The sequence below is a fragment of the Crocuta crocuta genome, unplaced genomic scaffold (genome assembly GCF_008692635.1).
Source record: "Crocuta crocuta isolate KB4526 unplaced genomic scaffold, BGI_CrCroc_1.0 scaffold384, whole genome shotgun sequence".
Taxonomy (NCBI): Eukaryota; Metazoa; Chordata; class Mammalia; order Carnivora; family Hyaenidae; genus Crocuta; species Crocuta crocuta.
This window is the reverse complement of record NW_027532182.1, coordinates 2,383,346-2,404,187: the sequence shown is the minus strand read 5'-3', so window position 1 is coordinate 2,404,187 and position 20,842 is coordinate 2,383,346. Positions and strand designations below refer to the sequence as shown.

At 41.1% G+C, this 20,842-nt stretch overlaps 3 protein-coding genes across 6 annotated transcripts in view; 1 reads left to right on the top strand and 2 right to left on the bottom strand.

Moving 5' to 3' along the window:
* The window catches only part of IFTAP (intraflagellar transport associated protein), a 62,807-nt gene extending 60,273 nt beyond the window's left edge, over window positions 1-2,534 (bottom strand). For 2 of the 4 annotated variants that reach the window (XM_077777495.1, XM_077777500.1), the window contains exon 1: window positions 2,401-2,534. Coding sequence is in view for 1 of the 4 variants with exons in the window: in XM_077777500.1 (XP_077633626.1) it covers window positions 2,401-2,407 (7 nt within the window). In the remaining 3 variants the exon portion in view is untranslated. Of the gene's footprint in view, window positions 1-1,386; window positions 1,454-1,752; window positions 1,822-2,400 lie in introns of those variants that run through there. The other 2 variants (XM_077777496.1, XM_077777498.1) reach the window with 2 other exon arrangements.
* A 341-nt stretch (window positions 2,535-2,875) lies between these two features.
* On the top strand, window positions 2,876-4,459 carry RAG2 (recombination activating 2). Its single transcript, XM_077777512.1, has one exon. It carries the CDS (start codon window positions 2,876-2,878, stop codon window positions 4,457-4,459), a length of 1,584 nt encoding a protein of 527 aa, XP_077633638.1.
* Window positions 4,460-16,635: 12,176 nt separating this feature from the next.
* Window positions 16,636-19,767, bottom strand: RAG1 (recombination activating 1). Its single transcript, XM_077777511.1, has one exon. The coding sequence runs from the start codon at window positions 19,765-19,767 to the stop codon at window positions 16,636-16,638; it is 3,132 nt and encodes a 1,043-aa protein (XP_077633637.1).
* Window positions 19,768-20,842: the final 1,075 nt, after the last annotated feature.

The following is a 20,842-nucleotide window of genomic DNA, read 5'->3' as shown; positions in this document are numbered from 1 at the left end:
TGAGCTAGCTGTCAGCACAGAGCCCAATGCAGGGCTCGAACCCACAAACTTTGAGATCATGACCCGAGCCGAAGTTGGACGCCTAACCAACTGAGACACTCAGGCACCCCAACAATATTTCCTCTTAATTCCTATGGAGAACATGTTCTTAGTTGCACAGAGGCCTTCTCTCATGCATACTTGGATGGGCCACAAATAAAGACGACACCCATGTTATTTCATAAGCAGGCCAAGTTGCTGAACCTTCAAACTATCATGAAGAAGAGGCGGGCTTGCTTCCATGACTTTAGTAATAACCCTTCTCATTCACCACGTCCTCACTTGGTTTAATAATCTGCAAGATGTGATTCTTAAAATATCACACCTTGAGGACTCTCTCAAGTAAACTAAAACTAAGTAGAAGAGAACATTTAGCGCTTAATTACATCTGATCTACAGAAGTGTTTTAAGGCAAAAAGCCTAACCAAAATCTCATTAGACTGACCAAGGAATCTTTGCAGGCAAAATTAAAACTATGGTATCAACTAACATTTATTAAATGCTTATTATGTGCCAGCCACTGTGCTATGTGATTTACATGTGTTATCCCATTTATCCTTCAAAACAACCCAATGAATCTGTACTAATACTATTCCCATTTTACAGAAAAGAAAGAACAGAGAAAAACTAACTTGACCAAGATAGTTACATAGCAACTAAATTTCAGGGCCCAGATCTGGACTCAGACTGCAAAGTCTGCTTTTTTTTTTTTTTTTTAATTTTTAACATTTATTTATTTTTGAGAGACAGAGAGACAGAGTGTGAGCAGAGGAGGAGCAGAGAGAGAGGAAGACAGAATCCAAAGCAGGCTCCAGGCTTTGAGCTGTCAGCACAGGGGCCCACACAGGGCTCGAACCCACTAACCGTGAGATCATGACCTGAGCTGAAGTCAGACACTTAACTGGCTGAGCCACCCAGGCACCCCCAAAGTCTGCATTTTTAAGGAGATGTTAGAGAAAGGGTAACAGAAGAATCAATGAATTATTTCCTGTTATTTAAGTTGAAGTCACCACCAGCACCTCCATTGTAGATGCTTATCCAATTCTCATTAGTCTAAAAAATTCATCAATCTATACCCACTGACCAGATCCCAGATCCTCAATCCCTTCTAACCATTCCCAACATTATTGAGTTTCATCCGCCATGACTGGCAGGTAATTGTGTTCTAATGACCCTATTTTAAATAAGTTCAAGCATAATTATAACTATCACAGTTTGCAAAGCCTTATTGTAAGTGCTTTACACGTAGTAATTTACTAATCATAACTTATATCAACTAAGGAGGTAGGTAAATTATCTCATTTTACAGATGATGAAACTGAGACAGAGTGATGTTAAATTACTTGCCCAAGTTCATATAGTTGGTATGTGACAGAGACAGGATTTGATTACAGCCAGCAGCCTTCAGAGTCCATACTCTGAGAGCCATATTCAGAGTCACTGTTTCATACTGTTCTTGAAGCATAATAATAATTTACTCTGAACGGTCAGAAATCTGTACCCTTTTGTCTCCTTTAGCCTTTCGTTCCTAGGACCTTATTCTGCAAACAGAATATATTTCTTATTAAGGCTCCTGGCATCTCCCTAAGGTAAGTGATAATAATAATAAAGTCAAAATGTATCCATTTGACTTCGTCTAATAAATACCTTTTTAAAAATATTATAATACTAATATTAAATCCTGAATAATTCTGACACCTCTTTGCTTAGTACCTGCTTACTACAGCGTTACTAAAGAATTATGTCAAATGTCTTGAGCAGGAAAGAGCGATCTGAAATAACAGTCACTAACTGTAATTTCCTAGAGGGAGGGCGTAGAGAGAACGGAGGGAGAGCGGTATTTGGGAACGTTCTCTGCTTCCTTGAAAGAACCCTAAAAGCAAGACTGCAAGAGTGATTGAGGAAAAACAAGGGGCTTTTTTGACAAGGCCCTCACTAAAATCTAATTACAGTGTTTCCACTAGGAAATCGTTATCAGGTAATTTCTCCCCCGCGCTCCAGTTATTGAAAGACTGGTCTTTGGCTTCCGTAAAACAGTCACAGCTTTGGTGACCTCGGTGTCCCTTTCACCCCCCGACTCGGACCCAGCAACCTAAGGACGTTCAGGGGTGCAACTGAGCCTAGTCCCCGAAAGCATCCAGGCGGGAGTCGGCAAGGACGCCTCGGCCGGGGCGTCCCTCCAGGCTGCGGTTTCCAGGCAACCCCGCTAGGACCAGAAGCAGCTGTGCTTCCTACGGGGTCACCTGTTTAAGAGGCCCCGGAGACGCACCGGCGATACCGGGCAGCAGTCGGCCTGACGCCCCTCATAGTGCTGCAGCTTTCCGGTAACCCGGATGTTGGGTCTGCGCTAGCCACGCTCACCTCCCATTCCCTAGCTTTCCGCCTTGGCTCCCTTCTAGTCACTTCGCACTTTGGGCGTCTTTATTCAGAGGCGTCCCCGGAGTCGCTTCTCCTGGAGCAATAAAAACTGTCGTGGCCACACATCCCATAGAGAACGGATTGCTGGGAAATGTAGTTCTTTAGTCCGACAAGCGGTGAATCGGCCAGGGAGGAAAAAGGACTACAATTCCCAGAAATCTAAGGGAGGGTGGTCCAAGTAGAAAACATGTCCGGACTGCTTGGATCCTATTAGGAAGGAAGAAGGTTCTGTGTCTCTTTGCTTACCTAGCTGCCTGGATTTTGCTCATTCAGTCCCTCCACAGGCTTGTGGAAGAACTTTTTTTAAACAAGCTTTTTACATGTGAGGTGATCCAAACATAGTGATTTATATGAAGACATATGGTAATTTTTTGTGTGTAATTCTTTCAGATAAAAGATCCACCCACGATCAGAAAATATGTCACTTCAGATGATAACAGTCAGTAATAACATAGCCTTAATACAACCAGGCTTCTCACTGATGAATTTTGATGGGCAAGTTTTCTTCTTTGGCCAAAAAGGCTGGCCCAAGAGATCGTGTCCCACCGGAGTTTTCCATTTTGATGTAAAGCATAACCATCTCAAACTGAAGCCTGCAGTTTTCTCTAAGGATTCCTGCTACCTTCCTCCTCTTCGTTACCCAGCCACTTGCATCTTCAGAGGCAGCTTAGAGTCTGAAAAGCATCAATACATCATCCATGGAGGGAAAACACCAAACAATGAGCTTTCAGATAAGATTTATATCATGTCTGTTGTTGGCAAGAACAACAAAAAAGTTACTTTTCGCTGCATGGAGAAAGATTTGGTAGGAGATGTTCCCGAAGCCAGATATGGTCATTCCATTGATGTGGTGTACAGTCGAGGTAAAAGTATGGGTGTTCTCTTTGGAGGACGGTCATACATTACTTCTGCCCAAAGAACCACAGAAAAATGGAATAGTGTAGCTGACTGTCTGCCCCATGTTTTCTTGGTGGATTTTGAATTTGGGTGCTCTACATCATACATTCTTCCAGAACTTCAGGATGGGTTATCTTTTCATGTATCCATTGCCAGAAATGACACCATTTATATTTTAGGAGGACATTCACTTGCCAATAACATCCGCCCTGCCAACCTATACAGCATTAAGGTTGATCTTCCACTGGGTAGCCCAGCTGTGAATTGCACAGTCTTGCCAGGAGGAATCTCTGTCTCCAGTGCAATCCTGACTCAAACAAACAGTGATGAATTTGTAATTGTTGGTGGCTATCAGCTTGAAAATCAAAAGAGAATGGTCTGCAACATTGTCTCTTTTGTGGACAACAAGATAGAAATTCGTGAGATGGAGACCCCAGATTGGACCCCAGATATTAAGCACAGCAAGATCTGGTTTGGGAGCAACATGGGAAATGGAAATGTTTTCCTTGGCATACCAGGAGACAATAAACAGGCTGCTTCAGAAGCATTCTACTTTTATATGCTGAAATGTGCTGAAGATGATGTGAATGAAGATCAGAAAACACTCACAAATAGTCAGACATCGACAGAAGACCCAGGGGACTCCACTCCCTTTGAAGACTCAGAAGAATTTTGTTTCAGTGCAGAAGCAAATAGTTTTGATGGTGATGATGAATTTGACACCTATAACGAAGACGATGAAGAGGATGAGTCTGAGACAGGCTACTGGATTACATGCTGTGCTACTTGTGATGTGGATATCAACACTTGGGTACCATTTTACTCAACTGAGCTCAACAAACCTGCCATGATCTACTGCTCTCATGGAGATGGACACTGGGTCCATGCCCAGTGCATGGATCTGGCAGAACGCACACTCATCCATCTGTCAGAAGGAAGCAACAAATATTACTGCAATGAGCATGTGAAGATAGCAAGAGCACTACAAACCCCTAAAAGAGTCCTACCCTTAAAAAAGCCTCCACTGAAATCCCTCCACAAAAAAGGTTCTGGAAAAATTTTTACTCCTGCCAAGAAATCTTTTCTAAGGAGGTTGTTTGATTAGTTTCACAAAAGCCTTTCAGGTTCAAGTGCATCAAATTTTTAAGCCCACTTTAAAGAAGCATCACAATGATGAAAATTATATCATTGAAAATGCCTGTGTTTTCTTTTAGTCTTATGAATTAAGTGCCAGGGAAAAGTGCTCATAATACAATACTAAATACTTGAAAAATTTTTAATCAAAGTTATGAGAATTTCTGACCTGAATTTTTTCACTCAAGGAATCTTCAATACAGAAGCAGTAATAGTAATCAAGATATGTTTATATCCTTTATATAATTTTTGGCAATAAATAAGCTATAGAGTAGTTAAGACAAAATTAAACTAGTAAAGAAACTAACATCCAAAGGCATTGAATGAATTATTTTGCACAATATAACAATTTGGTAGTTGGCCAAAAATTTAAACCAAGATCACCTGTATCCCATGCTAGTGGTCTTTATACATCTCTAACTCTAAACTGATCTCTTGATTATGCCTATGAACAGGAAAAGTTCCATATAGCTTATTTAAGCTGTAAGATAGACAATCCCTGTTGACATGAAGGAAGAGAAAAGGACTCTACATCAAGTTTGTTGTATTTTATCAAGTAATCTGCATGAGCTTTCTTCAGAGGACTCCACATCAAGTTTGCTATATTTTATCAAGTTACCTACATGAATTTTCTTCAGAGGATGTCCCCCTCCCCGCATCTGGTGCACAGATGATGGACCAATATCAATTGCTTGAACCAATTCTTTGAGAGATTTAGTGAAAACTGAAGTCCACAGCTACTTAGCAGTCTACGAAAAGGGAATAAGTCGGTGCACGCTAGGAAAGAGCCACCAGTTAAATCTCATAAAGAACAGTAGTATTATTTCCCCCAAATACAAGAAGTTTAAAGAATGTCCTAAAGTTAATAGGTAGAAGATTTTAAATGGGGAAAAATAAATGTGTGTGTGTGTGTACGTGTCTAGTTGACATGTGGAGTTGGATGCCAATGAAAACTGTAAAATCAATGAGCTTGCTATGGTTCAATTAGATACTTTCTAGAAAGAGAGTTAAAAAGACTGTTTTGAGGCTTTAAGACATCAACTAATAATTAGACGACCTTAGAAATAAATGTTTTTCCTTTTGGAGTATTTTTCTGGAAAAGCATCTTACTTTAAGAGTTTAAGCCATAGCTTCCTACTTATCAGTATTCATTGAAAGTCTACAGTGTGTGAAGTTCTATTGCCAGATTTAGGGGACACATGACCATACAGGAGATAAATCCCTGGAACACAAGTTCATCTGCTACCAGTTCCATGTCTTAGATACTAAAACTAACTTGGATGAAGTAAATCATGTTCAGTTTGTTTCAGTAATGTTGCCTAATGAATATTCCTTTTGAACCATTTGCTATGCCATTGCTTTGATTTTTTTGTTGTTTTTGTCATCTATGTAAAACTAATAAAACATTAAAATGTCTTCTGTTTATATTGATTTCTTCTGATTATTACTATGCATAGTTACCCAATTAGGGACAAAAATATTCTATTTAATTTTCTCAGGATCACTCTACTTTGATTTCTTTTTTTTTTTTTCCTGCTCACAGGAAGTGGCATACGTTAGAACTGAAATATCCTTTACAGAGTTCAAAAGGGTTATTTCCTCAAGAGGCATTCCCTTAGCTTAACTTGTCTATAGTGACTTAGTAGCTGAAGAATTATTACCATATTTATTTTGTAGTCAATGAAATTAAGATATGATAACCTAAGTGATTCTGAATTCACTGGGTTTTCTATAGTTAAACTCAGAGTGCCACAAGCATAGCAACTTTTAGTGTGTGTGTGTGTGTGTGTGAGTGTGTGTGTGTGTTATATGATTATGTGTTACAAAAGTAAGTACTTTGGTTTCACGACCATATATTTGAGTAGAAATAGGTCTTTTTAAGTCCTAAGTAAATTTTTCAGCTGACATTAAAGATAATGAGGTTTCTGTTCTGATAAGCACACGCAAACATTCAAATGGGCCACATTAGAAGAGTATTCATTTATTCCAATGATATACTGCCTTTGCTTAAAAGAGTTCTAGAATTCACATTTCAATCACCTTCAGGTCCTATGGTTCATTCCTTTGAAGATACTTAACAACTGTCTCTCTTCCACCATTAGAGATGGAGTTGGTTTCTGGAAACAGACAAATGTCATCCACAGCCTTAGTAGGATATAACTCTCACTTTAAGCTAAAATAAAAATAAAAAGTTTGAGTACAAATGGGCTTTCTGATGTGGCTCACAAATAGGTTCTAAAGATAAGTCTGGAAACTGCTGACACAGAATAATTTCAATAAATAAGTATTTGGCTTTCCAAGGTGACCATGTTAAGGGGCTTAATGTGTTAGAAGGAAGGGTGCATAAGGAAAAGGAATAGTTAGTCTGAAGGCCCGGGGGTGAGATGAAGCTTATCACGTTTGAGGAACTGAAATGTCAGCCTGGTTAAAACATAGTAAACAAAGGGAGTATGGAGTGACGTGACCCTAAAGCAGGGGCTGGCTCCCTGAGGTTTTCATCAGTAAAATAAAGTCACGTACAGTTTCATTCATACCATTTTCCCTGTCCCCTCCCCCTCCTGTTTCACCACTCCTTTTGCATTTTGTGTTCAATCTCCAAAAATGCTAAACTGATAATATTTCCAGTGAAAACTAGCTTTCTTAGTACTCAGAGCTTTTCAGCAACCGATCCCTTCCACTGGGCATACCTTCCCTCTGGTGCTTTATCACTCCTGCTAACATCCTCGGCTATCTGGCCCATTCCTATCCACTCTACATCTCAGTTCAGATACGTGCTGCCTCAGAAAGACTGCTCGGAACCCCATCAGCCCCTTGATGGCCATAGCACTTACAAATCTATACTTATATTCTCAGAAGTACAATAAACAAAACCATCTGTTTTTTTCTATAACTCACATTGTATTATGCATCCTTTTTTACGTGTGTTGGAAATTTAATTTCTATACATTTAGGGTCTTACCTCTTTACCTAACTTTTTATCCAAGTTCCAGGGAGAGACATAATACTGGGTTTCCAGAAGTGGGAGTGAGCAGAGGTGAAGCCTTTGGTTCTTAAGGGTCGTCATCCCTTCTCATTGGCTTCTGCTACAATATCCACACTCCCACAGGGCCTGAAGTTATCAGCTTAATGATGATTCCTGAGTCATATCCCAGCCTTAAGTACCAAACATCATTAGATCTAGCTCTCTCTCACCTGCTTCATGGGTCCATGATGGGCTCACATGATAAGGAGGAGATCATTCTGCCTTTTATCTCTCAGCATGGCCATGGGTCTCTCTGTGAGCCCACCTAGGATTTGTCTATTTCTGTACCACTCTTGGGCATTTCATGGTAAACTTAGATGGAAGAGGAAGTCATTCTAACCCACAGTGACAAGAATTCCAAATGATTTATATGCCACCAAATTCCAGTCTAGCGTAGAATATTGCCTTTTGACTTGGAATTTACCATAAATGATGTCACATTTTCCCAAACCTGGTTCTGTCAAGAAACATCTAATGCAGCATATTTATTACTAAGAGAACTAAAACATCACTCTGTCTCTAGATATCAGTCCAGTAAATGTATATTCATTTAAATTATAATTTTTAGAATAGGAAGGAAAAGTTATCAATAATGCCCCCTATAAAAGGCTGACAATGAAGCACCTGAGTGGCTCAGTCAGTTAAGTGTCCGGCTTCAGCTCACAGTCCATGGGTTCAAGCCCTGCATCGGGCTCTGTGCTGACAGCTTTGAGCCTAGAGCCTACTTTAGATTCTGTGTCTCCATCTCTCTGCCCCTACCCCGCCTGTGCTCTCTTTCTCTCAAAAATAAAAAAATTATAATAAACATCAAATAATAATAATTTAATAATAATTTAAAAACTAAAAGGCTGTTGAGTAGGGGGCCCCTTGGTAGCTCAGTAGGTTGAGCATCTGACTTGAGCTCAAGTCATGATCTCAGGGTTCATGAGTTTGAGCCCCATATGAGGCTGGTGCTGCCAGAAGAGTTGGCTTCAGATCCTCTGTCCCCCTCTCTCACTGCCCCTCCCCCCTCTCAAAAATAAACAAACATTTTTTTTTAAAGGCTGGTGAGTATGTAGAGGATCTCTTGAAGATCCTTAAAGACCCCTTGAATCTCTGGCTTGATTCCCCTATGAGTAGGCCTCTTCAGGGAATGCACTAGGAAGCATTTATTGAAAATCTAAGGTCCTTGGCAGTCCCTGGGTGGTTCAGTTGGTTGAGCGTTTGACTCTTGATTTTGGCTCAGGTCATGATCCCAGCATTGTGGGATAGAGCCTCACATTGTGCTCCACGCTCAGCGTGCAACCAACTTGGGATTCTCTCTCTCTCTCTCTCTCTCTCCCCCTCCCCACCCAAATGCACTTTCTCTCTCAAATTAAGAAACAAAAAAGAAAATAAAATCCAAGGTCCACAATAAATATTATGGGACCTGAAAAAGAACAAAAGAAGAGCCCCAGAGCCCCATCTTTAGGGAAATTATTGTCCTACTGTAGAATGGGGCAAGAGGCAGGGCAGGAGAGTTACAGAAAGTGAAATCGTATACTTGAAGCTGTTGGTGACAAATTTGAAATTGTGTAGTGCAAGGTATCCCCAATAACAGTTTTCTTTTTTTAACCTGGAATATGGTGGTAAAATTTAAAAATTGGACTAAATTATCTCTAAGTCTCCTTTGTTATATTGACCTTAGCTTAAGAGGTGCTGTGTCCAAGACAACTGTAAAATGTGGAAAAGACTGCTTGAAGTGCCATCCAAAATGTGTAGTGACAACTCAAAAGAAGAGGGGTTTGGGTGTATATATGAAAGATGAACAAACCATCCATTTTGAACCATTAAAAAATATGAATGTGGCGTCATAGAAAGATATTTAGTCTTTGTCTTGGTTCTGGCATAGAGCTCCTAAAACTTGTCATTTCTTGAGTGACAAGGGTGCCAGAAGAGTCTTTTGTTCTAATGAGGTCATGCTTGACAGCCCTGGATGGCTTCAGGATGGGGGGCTGGTTGCCACAAAGACCAAGCCTTGATTAGAAGCTTCAAACTTAAGGGGCACCTGGGTGGCTCAGTCAGTTAAGCATCTGACTTTGGCTCAGGTCACGATCTCATGGTTCATGGGTTCAAGCCCCACATAGGGGGAGTTCAGTGCAGAGCCCACTTGGGATTCTCTCTCTCCCTCTCTCTCTGCCCCTCCCCTCCTTGTGCTCTCAAAAAAAAATAAATAAATAAACTTTAAAAACTACACACACTTGGCCTACAAGTAACTCAGTGTGTATTTTGTGAAGGCAGAGATACATTGTCACCATCAAGAGAGGAAAAACAATCATACAGAAGCCAAGGAGGAAATGGGACTTTCCATGAGAAAGAAGGAAAACTGTCATGGGAAGAAGTGCTAACTTCATGAGAAGGTGATGCTACTGCAGAACCTCCTTCATATCCTCTGCCTAGGGTTGGACACAGTTGTCTGAGGTAGCGAGACATGTGAACTAGCAGGCCATGTATAATTGACATAAAAAAGTGTTTGAAATTGTTACTCCATCATTTAAATATATATGTGTGGCTCTTCTTAATCTTGGACAAATCCCCTCACACATATACCTTCTGAAAACATTTCGCTCATGTCTCACTCCTGGCTTGGCTTGGATGGCATCCATTGTCTGTCCAAAACTCTTCAAAAGTTTCCATTGGCAGCGAATAGTGTTCAAAGTCTTGACCCAGCCCTCCATGTCCTGCATAAAAAGGCTCTACCTGATTCTCCAAACACTCACAACCCCTTCCTCACCTTCACTCAATCTGTTCCTGTCAGAAAGACCTTTCTTCTGTTCCTAGACTCCACCAATTGCTCTCCACCTCAGAGTCTTCCCACAGGTGAAGTCTGCTCCTGGTCTAACCCCCCATACGTGTCCTCACCTCACTCATTCTACCCATATCTCTTTAAAGATTCCTTCTTCCTAGATGCTTTCTCTGATACCCTAGTTTAAATTCCATTGTCCTACTATACTCAGACTGCACTTAGTACTTTTTCTTCCTAACGTTCTACTAGAGTGCATGGTGATGAATTTATTAGGCTCACTGTTGTTTTAATGTCTACTTCCACCTAGCACTTTGTGAGCAGAAATTGTGTTGTTCATCACTGTGTCTCCAGTGCCAGGCACATGCTGCATGTCCTTATAAGGTGTTCTATACATATTTCTTTAAAATATAGACTGAAGTAGTTAGAAAGGTTATCAGGAACAATACAGAACTTAGCTGGGCCTTAAAGGGTAATGAGATGCTTCCTTCTCAAATGTGGGAGTAATATTCAAATACATGGTCAAAAGGTACAAACTTTTAGTTATATGATGAGTTAGTTCTGAGGATCTGATGAACAGCATGGTGACTACAGTTAATGATACTGTATTGTACGCTTGAAATTTAGGAGAGTAGATCTTAAGTACCCATACCACACCAAAATAAAAGGTAATGATGTGAAATGATAGAGGCATTAATTAGTTTGATTATGGTAAATATTTTATAATGTATATCAAATTATTATGTTGTACACTTGATACACAATTTTGTTTGTCAATTATATTTATTTCTTTTTTAAATTTTTTTAATGTTTTATTTATTTCTGAGAGAGAGAGAGAGAGAGAGACAGCATCAGCAGGGGAGAGTCAGAGAGAGAGGGAGGCACAGAATCCAAAACAGGCTCCAGGCTCAGAGCTAGCTGTCAGCCCAGATCCCGACATGGGGCTCAAACCCACGAACCGTGACATCATGACCTGAGCCGAAGTCAGACGCTTAACCCACTGAGCCACGCAGATGCCCCTGTCAATTATATTTCAATAAAACTGGAAAAATAAAGCAAGGCAGGGATAGCAGAATTTTAAAAAAATCAGTCTAAGAAAATGGCACTGGAGCAGTTCTTAAAGCTCCCTGGTGTGCTGGTATTAACCTGTTACTTGCTGAATGATGGGTTCCTGGAGGATGAGGCAGGGCTGTCAGAATTGGAAGGGTACTGGGGTCTTGAGGACACAGGCTATTTGCCTACAAGTACAAACACATTTCAATGTTTTAAAAACTAGTACAGGACACCTGGATGGATCAGTTGGTTAATTGCCCAACCTTTGATTTAGGCTCAGGTCATGATCTCATTCATTGTTTGTGAGATCAAGCCCTGCATTGGGCTCTGTGCTGAACTGTGGAGCCTGCTTGGGGTTCTCTCTCTGTCTGTCTCTCTCTCTGTCTCTCTCTCTCTCCTCCACACACACTCATTCTCACTCTGTCTCTAAAATAAATAAATGTACTTTTAAAAATATTTTAAAAACTGGCACAGTTGCACAGAAGCAGCCAGGCTGAATCTCTGTTCTGAGCAGAAGGGAGCTTGGAGGTCCCTATCAAAGACGGTGCCAAGATGCTGGAAAATCCATAGATGAGGAGGAGATGACCGAATAGTGTAAAGGTAAAATGGACAGAACTGGAGGGGAAATTGTGGAGCTGCAGGTCTGCCCTTTACTGCCTGAGCTAAACTTCAATGACCTGGTGTGCAACATGGAGATAATAGTATCTGCTCTGAAAGAATACAGTGAAAAGACCATGTGCCATTTCTTACCACCCTGTTTGCTAAGCGGCAGATGTTGTGTTGTTTGTAGTACTATTATTATAACCGTCATCATCATCTTCATCATCCTCATCACAATCAACATCACCATTGGGAAAAGAGTGAACAAAAGAACCTGGGATCTAGCTTAGTCCCGCCATTATCTGTGTGGCTCTGGACAAGTCAACCATCTTACCAAAATTTTCAGTGTATGAAAATGCAAATTTTCTGAGAAATAGGTCCATATTTTTATTTGATTCTCGAAAAGAGTCAAAAACCACCAATTTTCAAATTCTGTGTTTTCACTATTAACTTCAAATACACAGAAACAAATGGCCTCAGCCTATATTTAGAATAAATTATACTCATTATCACTATTCTGTTTATTCTAAAGTTCACCAAATTTATTTCGTATTTTCCTCAAAAAAAGTGTTGACTTCATTTTTTCAAAGGTTGTACTTAATATTATTATTTGAATATAAATCACAATACACTCTATTTCCAAATTTTAAACTTTTATTTCAAATACTTAAACATAAAGTTGTTCACAAAAACAATATTCATATTAATAAGGAATAAAAATATTAAAATATAAAAGTAAGTATTGCAACACATCCTTTGTTTAATTTGAAAACATTTGATACAGAAACATAGGTAAGCTACATCAAATAAATTCCATTGCATCCTGGCACCTGAACTTTCCTTAAAACACAACAAAGAAAGCTCTTGGAAGCCATGAAGCAGACTTTATGATTATTTGTCAAGAAAATAAAGTGAAGTGCCATTCCACACAAAAATCTTACCAAAAATTATTTCTGAGGTATATTCATGTAGATTTCTATAGTTAAAAAGAAAAAATGAAATAGAACAAAAATATCCACCTTACTTAAAATCTCAGGGCGCCCAGGTGTCTCAGTTGGTTGGGTGTCTGACTGCAGGTAGGGTCATGAACTCACAGTCCGTGGGTTCGAGCCCCAGGTCAGGCTCTGTGCTGACAGTTCAGAGCCTGGAGCCTGCTTCAAATTCTGCCCCTCCCCCGCTCATGCTGTCTGTCTGTCTGTCTGTCTGTCTCTCTCTCTCTCTCTCAAAAGGTAAATAAAACACTAAAAATTTTGGGGGGCGCCTGGGTGGCTTAGTCGGTTAAGCGTCCGACTTTCACTTAGGTCATGATCTCGCGGTTCGTGGGTTCGAGCCTCGCGTCGGGCTCTGTGCTGACTGTCAGCTCGGAGCCTGGAACTTGTTTCAGAGTCTGTGTCTCCCTCTCTCTCTGACCCTCCCCTGCTCACGTTGTCTCTCTCTCTCTATCTTTCCTAGAAATAAAAATATTTAAGAAAAAAAACCCTAAAAAAATTTTTTTAAAAATCTCTTAACAGTCTCTTAACAGTAAAAGAATTGACCATCTCCCGTACAGCAACTGAAGACACATACACATCTGCAATGAAAAATCATTTGCATCCAAATGGCGATTTGTTCCTCGCAAACACCACGAGCTTACAAATCCTGCCTCCAAGTCTGTGGAATTTGAATTCTGTTTGATGTAACGCGAGACCTACATACTCAGCCAACAAAATTTTTATCTTCATCTCTATTTTGTGAAAACAAATTGAGGCAAAACGAAATTCCAGCTCACCTGGAAGGAAAAGACATTTTTCTCCTGTTCTTGCTACTCAACTCATGTTTATTAATCCTAAAGCACGTTTTGACCTCACCCCAACCACTCATCAGTTTTCATCAGCCATTATTACTGGTCCCTGCAGTGTGCTTCCATGGTTTGGCAGGAAAACTTGTAGAATCAGGTTTTACTGGAAAAAAACGCATTCACTTCTGAAGTCCCAGTCTATACTCCAAAAAAAAAAAAAGAAAGAAAAAAAAAACTCCATTCAGCATGGTGAATTTCCCTGGAGTATGTGACTTCATTTACAATGGGCATTGTCAAAAATAAAACTCCAGTATAAAGGCAGGTCTTGGATATTGCAGTCTCAACGATGAGGGTTCAAACAACCACCGGCAGCATTTCTACATATTGAAATTCCTGTGGCCAGATGTTCCTGGGGTTTATCAAAATGTGATCTGATTAAGAGATGATTGGGAAGGTTGTGCTATAAATCATGCTGTTAGTCACATGCATTCAAAATAGATCCCACAATGCTAGAAAGGAGAATTTAATATTGGAAAGTATTTACAGTGACACCAATCAAGTAACAGAGTGGAAATGGGGGAAAACAATCTACAAATAACCAACACCAGCATGCCTCAGGAAATGAACGATTACATAAATTTAACTGTTTAGTAGTGCAGAGACACACTGTAAGGATTAAATGGGATGAAGGGAAGGGGTAGCTCAGAATCCCATTCGTTTAACAAAGTACAAAACTCAACATTTTCCAGAAAAAAAAAACAATTAAAATCTGTATATATTTTTGACAACTAAATTACGAATATCTTTGCAATGTATATATATGCTATGTATAAAAAGCAAGGGAAAAACTGCTCTATTATTTAATGAAAAATTCGGGGCTCAAACCCTGCAAAAGCACTCAATGCGTGTCATTTACGAGAATGTCACTGACACATGTTTGACAACTAAATTACACAGCTCTTTGGTATACTGTGTATGAACAGTGGCAATTATGGCCAATAAAATCAAAGAAAGAAAAAACCAATTAACACTAACATATCATTATGACTCACTAGCATATAAAATCCCATGCCTGCTCTAAATTGCCAGTAATTGGCAATTCTCAAAGTCCTAAGGATGAAGACAATAGTTTCCAAATAACTGGAGCCACCAGAGATTTGGGGGGCTTTTGAGAGCTTTAGCATTCCCTTCTTCTATCAAAGGGCCCAAAGCACAATAATAACTTAAAAAACCCACCCATCTCTGTTCCCCAGAATTATAAACTATAGTGATTAGTTTTGGATCCTCAACATTTGATGATACTGCCATATAAAAAGAAAAAAAATGGTGGTTAATTTTTGTGGTGTAAAGAACATGGAATTTGAAACAAAATGCCTAAGTTCAAATTCCAGATCAGATATTTACTACCACTGTAACTCCGGGTAGATCATTTAACTCTCCATCAAGCAGGAATAACAATGTCCACCCTCACAGAGTTGTTGTGAGGAAAAATGAGGCAAAATGAAGGTGAAAATATTCAAACATAGCCAAAAATCCCCCCAAACCATTCTACAAATGTAAACTCTTCCTCTGTACTATGAGCAGACTTCATCTAAACAGAGCAGATATGAAAAATACAAAGGTATCCTGCTTCGAAAATTTGAATACACTGAAAATAAACTGATCTCAGGGCATCTGGGCGGCTCAATCAGTTAAGAATCCAACTCTTGATTTTGTCTCAGGTCATGATCTCACAGTGGTGAGATCAAACCCATGTCAGGCTCCACACTGGGTGTAAAGACTGCATGGGACTCTCTTTCTCTCTCTCCCTCTCCCTCTGCAACTTCACCGATCATGCTCTCTCTTAAAAAAAAGAAATAAATAATGAAAAAGTAAACTGGTCTTAATAGAAAGAGTAACACACTATAGAGGGAAAGACTCCATGAAATCTGGATTTAGTAAAATAGACCCAGGTTCCACATGGAAAAAATCTGGCAGAAATTTTTCAGTAAAACATTAAATCTGTTTTTATACAGTAAGTAAAACCAAGTTTTAAAAGCCGCTGTGGCTTCAAGATTAAATAGAAAAGCATTGGAGACTCTAAATTAATTGAAATTTAAAAGTAAAAACAAAAATCATACTTGGCTACTGATAGCTAAGAAAAATGTATTATCAGAAGATTTCATGACTAACTGTAGCTAACAGTTTTATTCTTCTGACTTTATTATTGAAAAATTCATGGTAGCAAATGACCTCCTAAACCCCTTACGGTCATTCAATATCAATATCACTGAAACCCAAAGAGGGCTGGTTTTCCAAAATTTTTCTGGATGTAAGGTATTTCTGCATAAATATACCAAATGAGAAAATGCTCTGAGCACTTGGTAAAGGTCATCATGTCACACAGGGGTAAGATGTTATTATTAGAGAAATCTGAAAGGCTTTTAAAGATTTTTGAATCTCATGGAATAAGCCAAGATCTGTGAAATTTATAAAATGAAGAATTCTACAGAAATGGTATTAAAAAACACACTTATATCTCAATACAAAGTATAATAAATTGAGAGGGTAGGGAATGGAAACCCCCAGACAAATTCCTTTCCTGGCTTCCCTAGCTATTTCTTTGACAACCTCAACTTTGATTTTCCACGTCACTCAGTCACACACGCACATCTTTGTTCATCTCCGGTCCCCCGCAGTTACTCTTGTTCTGAGTCATTGAGCTTTCAAATAACTGGTTTCTCCTGTTGCTTTTCTGAACTCCCTAAACGGCTCAAGCAATCACCTCATCAGTTATCCATTCCTGCCATGGATTCAACACCTCTGGCCTCTCGGCTCTACCACTGCTTGGGTGGTGAAGCCCCACACGCAGGAGTGAAGGGTGCTATGAGAAGGCCTCAGTGCGACGCAGAAGAAAAATTATTTGCAAAACCAACACAGAAGTGGCTGCTCTGCTTAAAATTCCATCGAATCTTGAGTCTCCAGAGCGTCCTCTAGGCCTAGTGGGTCCCCCAAGCCTGACTGCGAGTTTGAGGTAAACCCTGAGTTCTTATACGCATTGTGAGCATTCATAAACTTCTGCAGATATTTGGACGTATACAACCAGTGATGTTTCAAGACATCTTCCATTTCATAGCACTTGGACTGTCTGGCATTCATTTTTCGGAAGCGCCTGAACAGTTTGTTGCCAGACTCATTTCCCTCGCTTGCCCATGCCCCAATGGAGCCATCTCTCTCAATAATTTCAGGCACGTGTGCCAGGGTTTTGTGAAAATAATTGGTGATTTTGCCCTCATATCTATACTTGAACTTGGTAGAGAGGAGCTCAGCAAAACGCTGTGAATTGAAACTATACTGGCAGAGGGATTCTGGGCACTCTTTAGCAGGACATGATGATCGCCACACGGGTTTCATCTTCAGGTAAAGGTCCATCAGCTCCCTGAGAGCTTCGTGCCTCTCCTCGGAGGGGATTAATTCACAGACTGCTTCAACTGTCTCTTTGGTCATGAGCTTCCTGGCAAAGTTGCCATTCATCCTCATGATTGGTTTCAGGTTCATCTTCTTCCGGAGATGCTTGTCCAGTGTAGCCTGCCACCTTTTCCTTTCCTCTTTGGAAGCACTGGGATTCTTGTACACCTCCCCTATCTCTAGCTGGAAAATCTTGTAGAACTCAGCCGCATTGCCAATGTCACAGTGGAGTGCATCGATGGAAGGGACTGTCTCAATGAAAGGTTTCGATGAGACTCCTTTCACCCGATCCCGCAGTTCTTCCACAGACTCGTGGTATGGGTTGGAACGCCAGACCTCATAGCGCTCCAGGTTCTCAGAGTGGCTTCTGGTTATGGAGTGGAAGACAAGATTTTGAGAGGCCTCCAGGCGGGTGGCATCACAAAGCGTACAAATGTAGACAGAGCCAGAAGCCTCGAGGCCTTCGACTTCCCGGACAAGCTTCTCATCGTATCCAGTGCCCCTGAAGATGAACTTGAAAGTCCGAAGGATTCCTCCCATCTCCAGCACTAAGTGGCTGGACTTCATGGCCTCCCTCTCAGCAATGAGAGGGCTCAAGATGGCCGTCAGCGTCTCGTGGTCAGACTCGTCTGCCAGCATGAGGCATAAGGGCTTACAGCACAGTTCAGAGTTAGGTTTGACTTCCTCAAATATCTTCACGTTTTCTGAGCCGTGTGCTACGGTAATTTTCATGACCGTGAACGAAAAGCGAACCGCCTTTTCCGGAACTGCTGGCCCGCTCCCGTGCTTCTCACTCACATCTCCCATGCCATCACAGGACTCCTTCACCACGACGGTGAAGGGGCCATTCAGGTAGTCATCCAGGTCCTGGGCCTTCATGCCTTCCAGGATGTCTTCTTCCATGTCCATCAAAGCAGACACCAAAGCCGAGTCGTAGCGGAACCGCTTGGCAATGGTGTCCACCGGGTAATCGTCCACAGAGGAGGACAGTCCAGACAGGCCGTCAATAATGCCGACGTCAGTGTTGGAAGACACATTCTTCAGAGGTGGCTGCCATTCAAAGGGGTAGTAGCCTGGCAGAAGGACCTTCTCAGCATTGCGAAGGGCGTGCAAAGGCTGAAAAACCTGCCTCCCCGTGATGGCTTTCACAGTCCTGTACATCTTGTGGTACTGACTGCAGCTGAGGAAGGTGTTGACACGGATGGCCAAGCACACAGCTGGCTGCAGGCCAGAGCCCCGTCCCTGCATGATGGCCTCCAGCTCGTCGGCTTGTCTGTGTTCGTTCCTCGCCCTCAGCGCCAACAGGAACAAGGTCAGACACACAGACTTCACATCTCCACCTTCTTCTTTGTCGGCAAAAGCCTTCACTTGCAGCTTGAGCTCCCTCAGGCGATGCTTCTGGGCCCTTCGGGTCAATGACAGGAGATGCTGGCGGGGCCGACCCCCTTTATTAATATGCACAAAAGTCTCTTTTGACTCCTTGTGGCTTGAGACATGGTGATTATATTTTTCCAAGCTGATCGCCTCATTGCACTCTTTTGCTGGACATCTCACCATCAGGGAATTCAAGATGCTCACAAAGGACTTCACTGGGCTCTCCAGGTCAGTAGGGAAGCAGGGATATTGGCAACAGGGACAATAGCTGCCCATGACTTTGAGGCATCTGAGAATGCAAATCCTGCAAAACACGTGCTTACAGCTGGTCTCCACAGGGTCAGCCAGGATGTGTTCACAAATCTGGCAGGAGATAGATTTCACAAAGTGTGCCGGGAAGTCCACCGCAAGAAGCTTGGTACTAAGATGAATGTCACTGCACTTGGAGATCTTTTTCACCACTTCCTTGCGGCTGATCCTTGCCTTAGCTCTTTTTTTGTGCCGACGGGCTCTTCTCGCTCGGTCAACCACGGTTTTGAGTTTTTTGCTGAGCTGCACATTTGGCTGATGACTCTTCCTCTTGAGTCCCTGGCGGGCAGCGTGGCAGATGTCACAGGATGCTGTGTGTGGGTGCCACTCCATGGTTGCATTCCTTGGGAAGTTAGTTTCACACGGGGCACTGCTAAACTTCCTGTACATGATCTTCCAGCAGCTGTGGCAGAATTCGGTGGGGTGGATGGAGTCAACATCTGCTTTCACATCGATCCGGAAAACCTTGGCAATGAGGTCTGGCCAGGAAGTGGCTCTCTTTTCCTTCTTTCGTAAAAGGACTTGGGTTTTACCATCCACCGGCCCATGGACTGGATAGCTCCTATTGTGCCCATCAGTTTTAAAAGAATTCCCACAGATACGGCAGAGATGTCGAAGGTTGGCTTGGTGGATTGCTTTGTCTCTTGCTTTTCCATCATCCTGGGATTTCTTCAAAAACGTAGGGTGAGCTTTTAATGCTGGTTGACTCAGGACTGACTTCTGACCATCGGCCTCATCCAGGACTGCTGGAGATTGCTCCAGAGAAGGTTTCCCCTCAGAGGAAACTTTCTTTTCTATTTGAGCTTCTGCAGGTGCCTTTTCAAAAGATCTCACCCTGAATAGCTTAAATTTCCATTCTGAAAATTTAATATGCGGGTGCTGAATTTCATCTGGGGCAGAACTGAGTCCCAGGGTGGGTGGCAAAGAGACAGCCATGATGGCTGAGTGACCTGAGAACAATGAAAATAAGTCAGATTAAGAAAAAAATTCAATAACCCACAGATGCATCTGGGAAGAAATACGAATTTATACATTCAATTATTCATTCATTCACTGATTCAAAAAGTTGCTTCTCAAACCACCTATTTTACTATACTGTGTTAGGTGCTGAGCATATAGCAGAGGACAGTCATTCCCTGCTTTGACGGTGCACATGGTCATTTACACCACCGTGCACCACCCTGGCTTGTTTAACATAGAGATGTACACTCTCATTTCTTTCCACCAAAACCTTGAGGACTTTGAGAATTTCTGAGGAATTCATCTCTATCTCTCCAACATTCCTGGTACATATTAGGGTTGAATAGTTATTTGCTGAAAAAAAACGGCTGGTAAAACCATGGAAAAGCCATATTTTCTGCATTGTATTAGCCTCATTGCACTAGCTGGACGATATGTTTCCAGCTTTTTAAAGCAGTCTCCTGGGAGGTTGGTTGTTTATTTCTTCCAAACAGGCCATAAAGGGATGATAAAGCTACAAACCCAAAGAAACTAATTACTCACTACTTGAAAGAATGAAGTGAATTTTGAAGCTTTATGAATGTTAGCTAATAATAAGTATCATGGATAGTAATTATGCTTACAATTTTAATTAGTGAACTCTGCTGTAAATTATAAGGCTGTGTCTACATTAGAAACAAAAAACCACAGAACTTTAAACCTGCAACAAACCATAGTGTGCACGTACATAGATTCCAAAGGGCTTTTAAGATGAAAACTTCGGGTGGTTTCAGGTAAAAATCACACAGGCCATCCTGGAAGTCCTTACTGGACAATGGATGTTAGCTTTATAGTTTATAATAAGAAGAGGTAGGAATAATATTTTTTCTCCTTATAAAAAATATTAGCAGTCACATATGCCAGGAAACCCTACCAGTCTGTGTTGATGTAGACATCAATAGTGCTGTAGAAAAAAATCTGAAAATGCCATTGGAGTCCTGTCTAGATCCAAACAGCCCAATGTTCTCAAAATTCCTTGGTACACATCACTGGAAAGATAGAAACTACATTT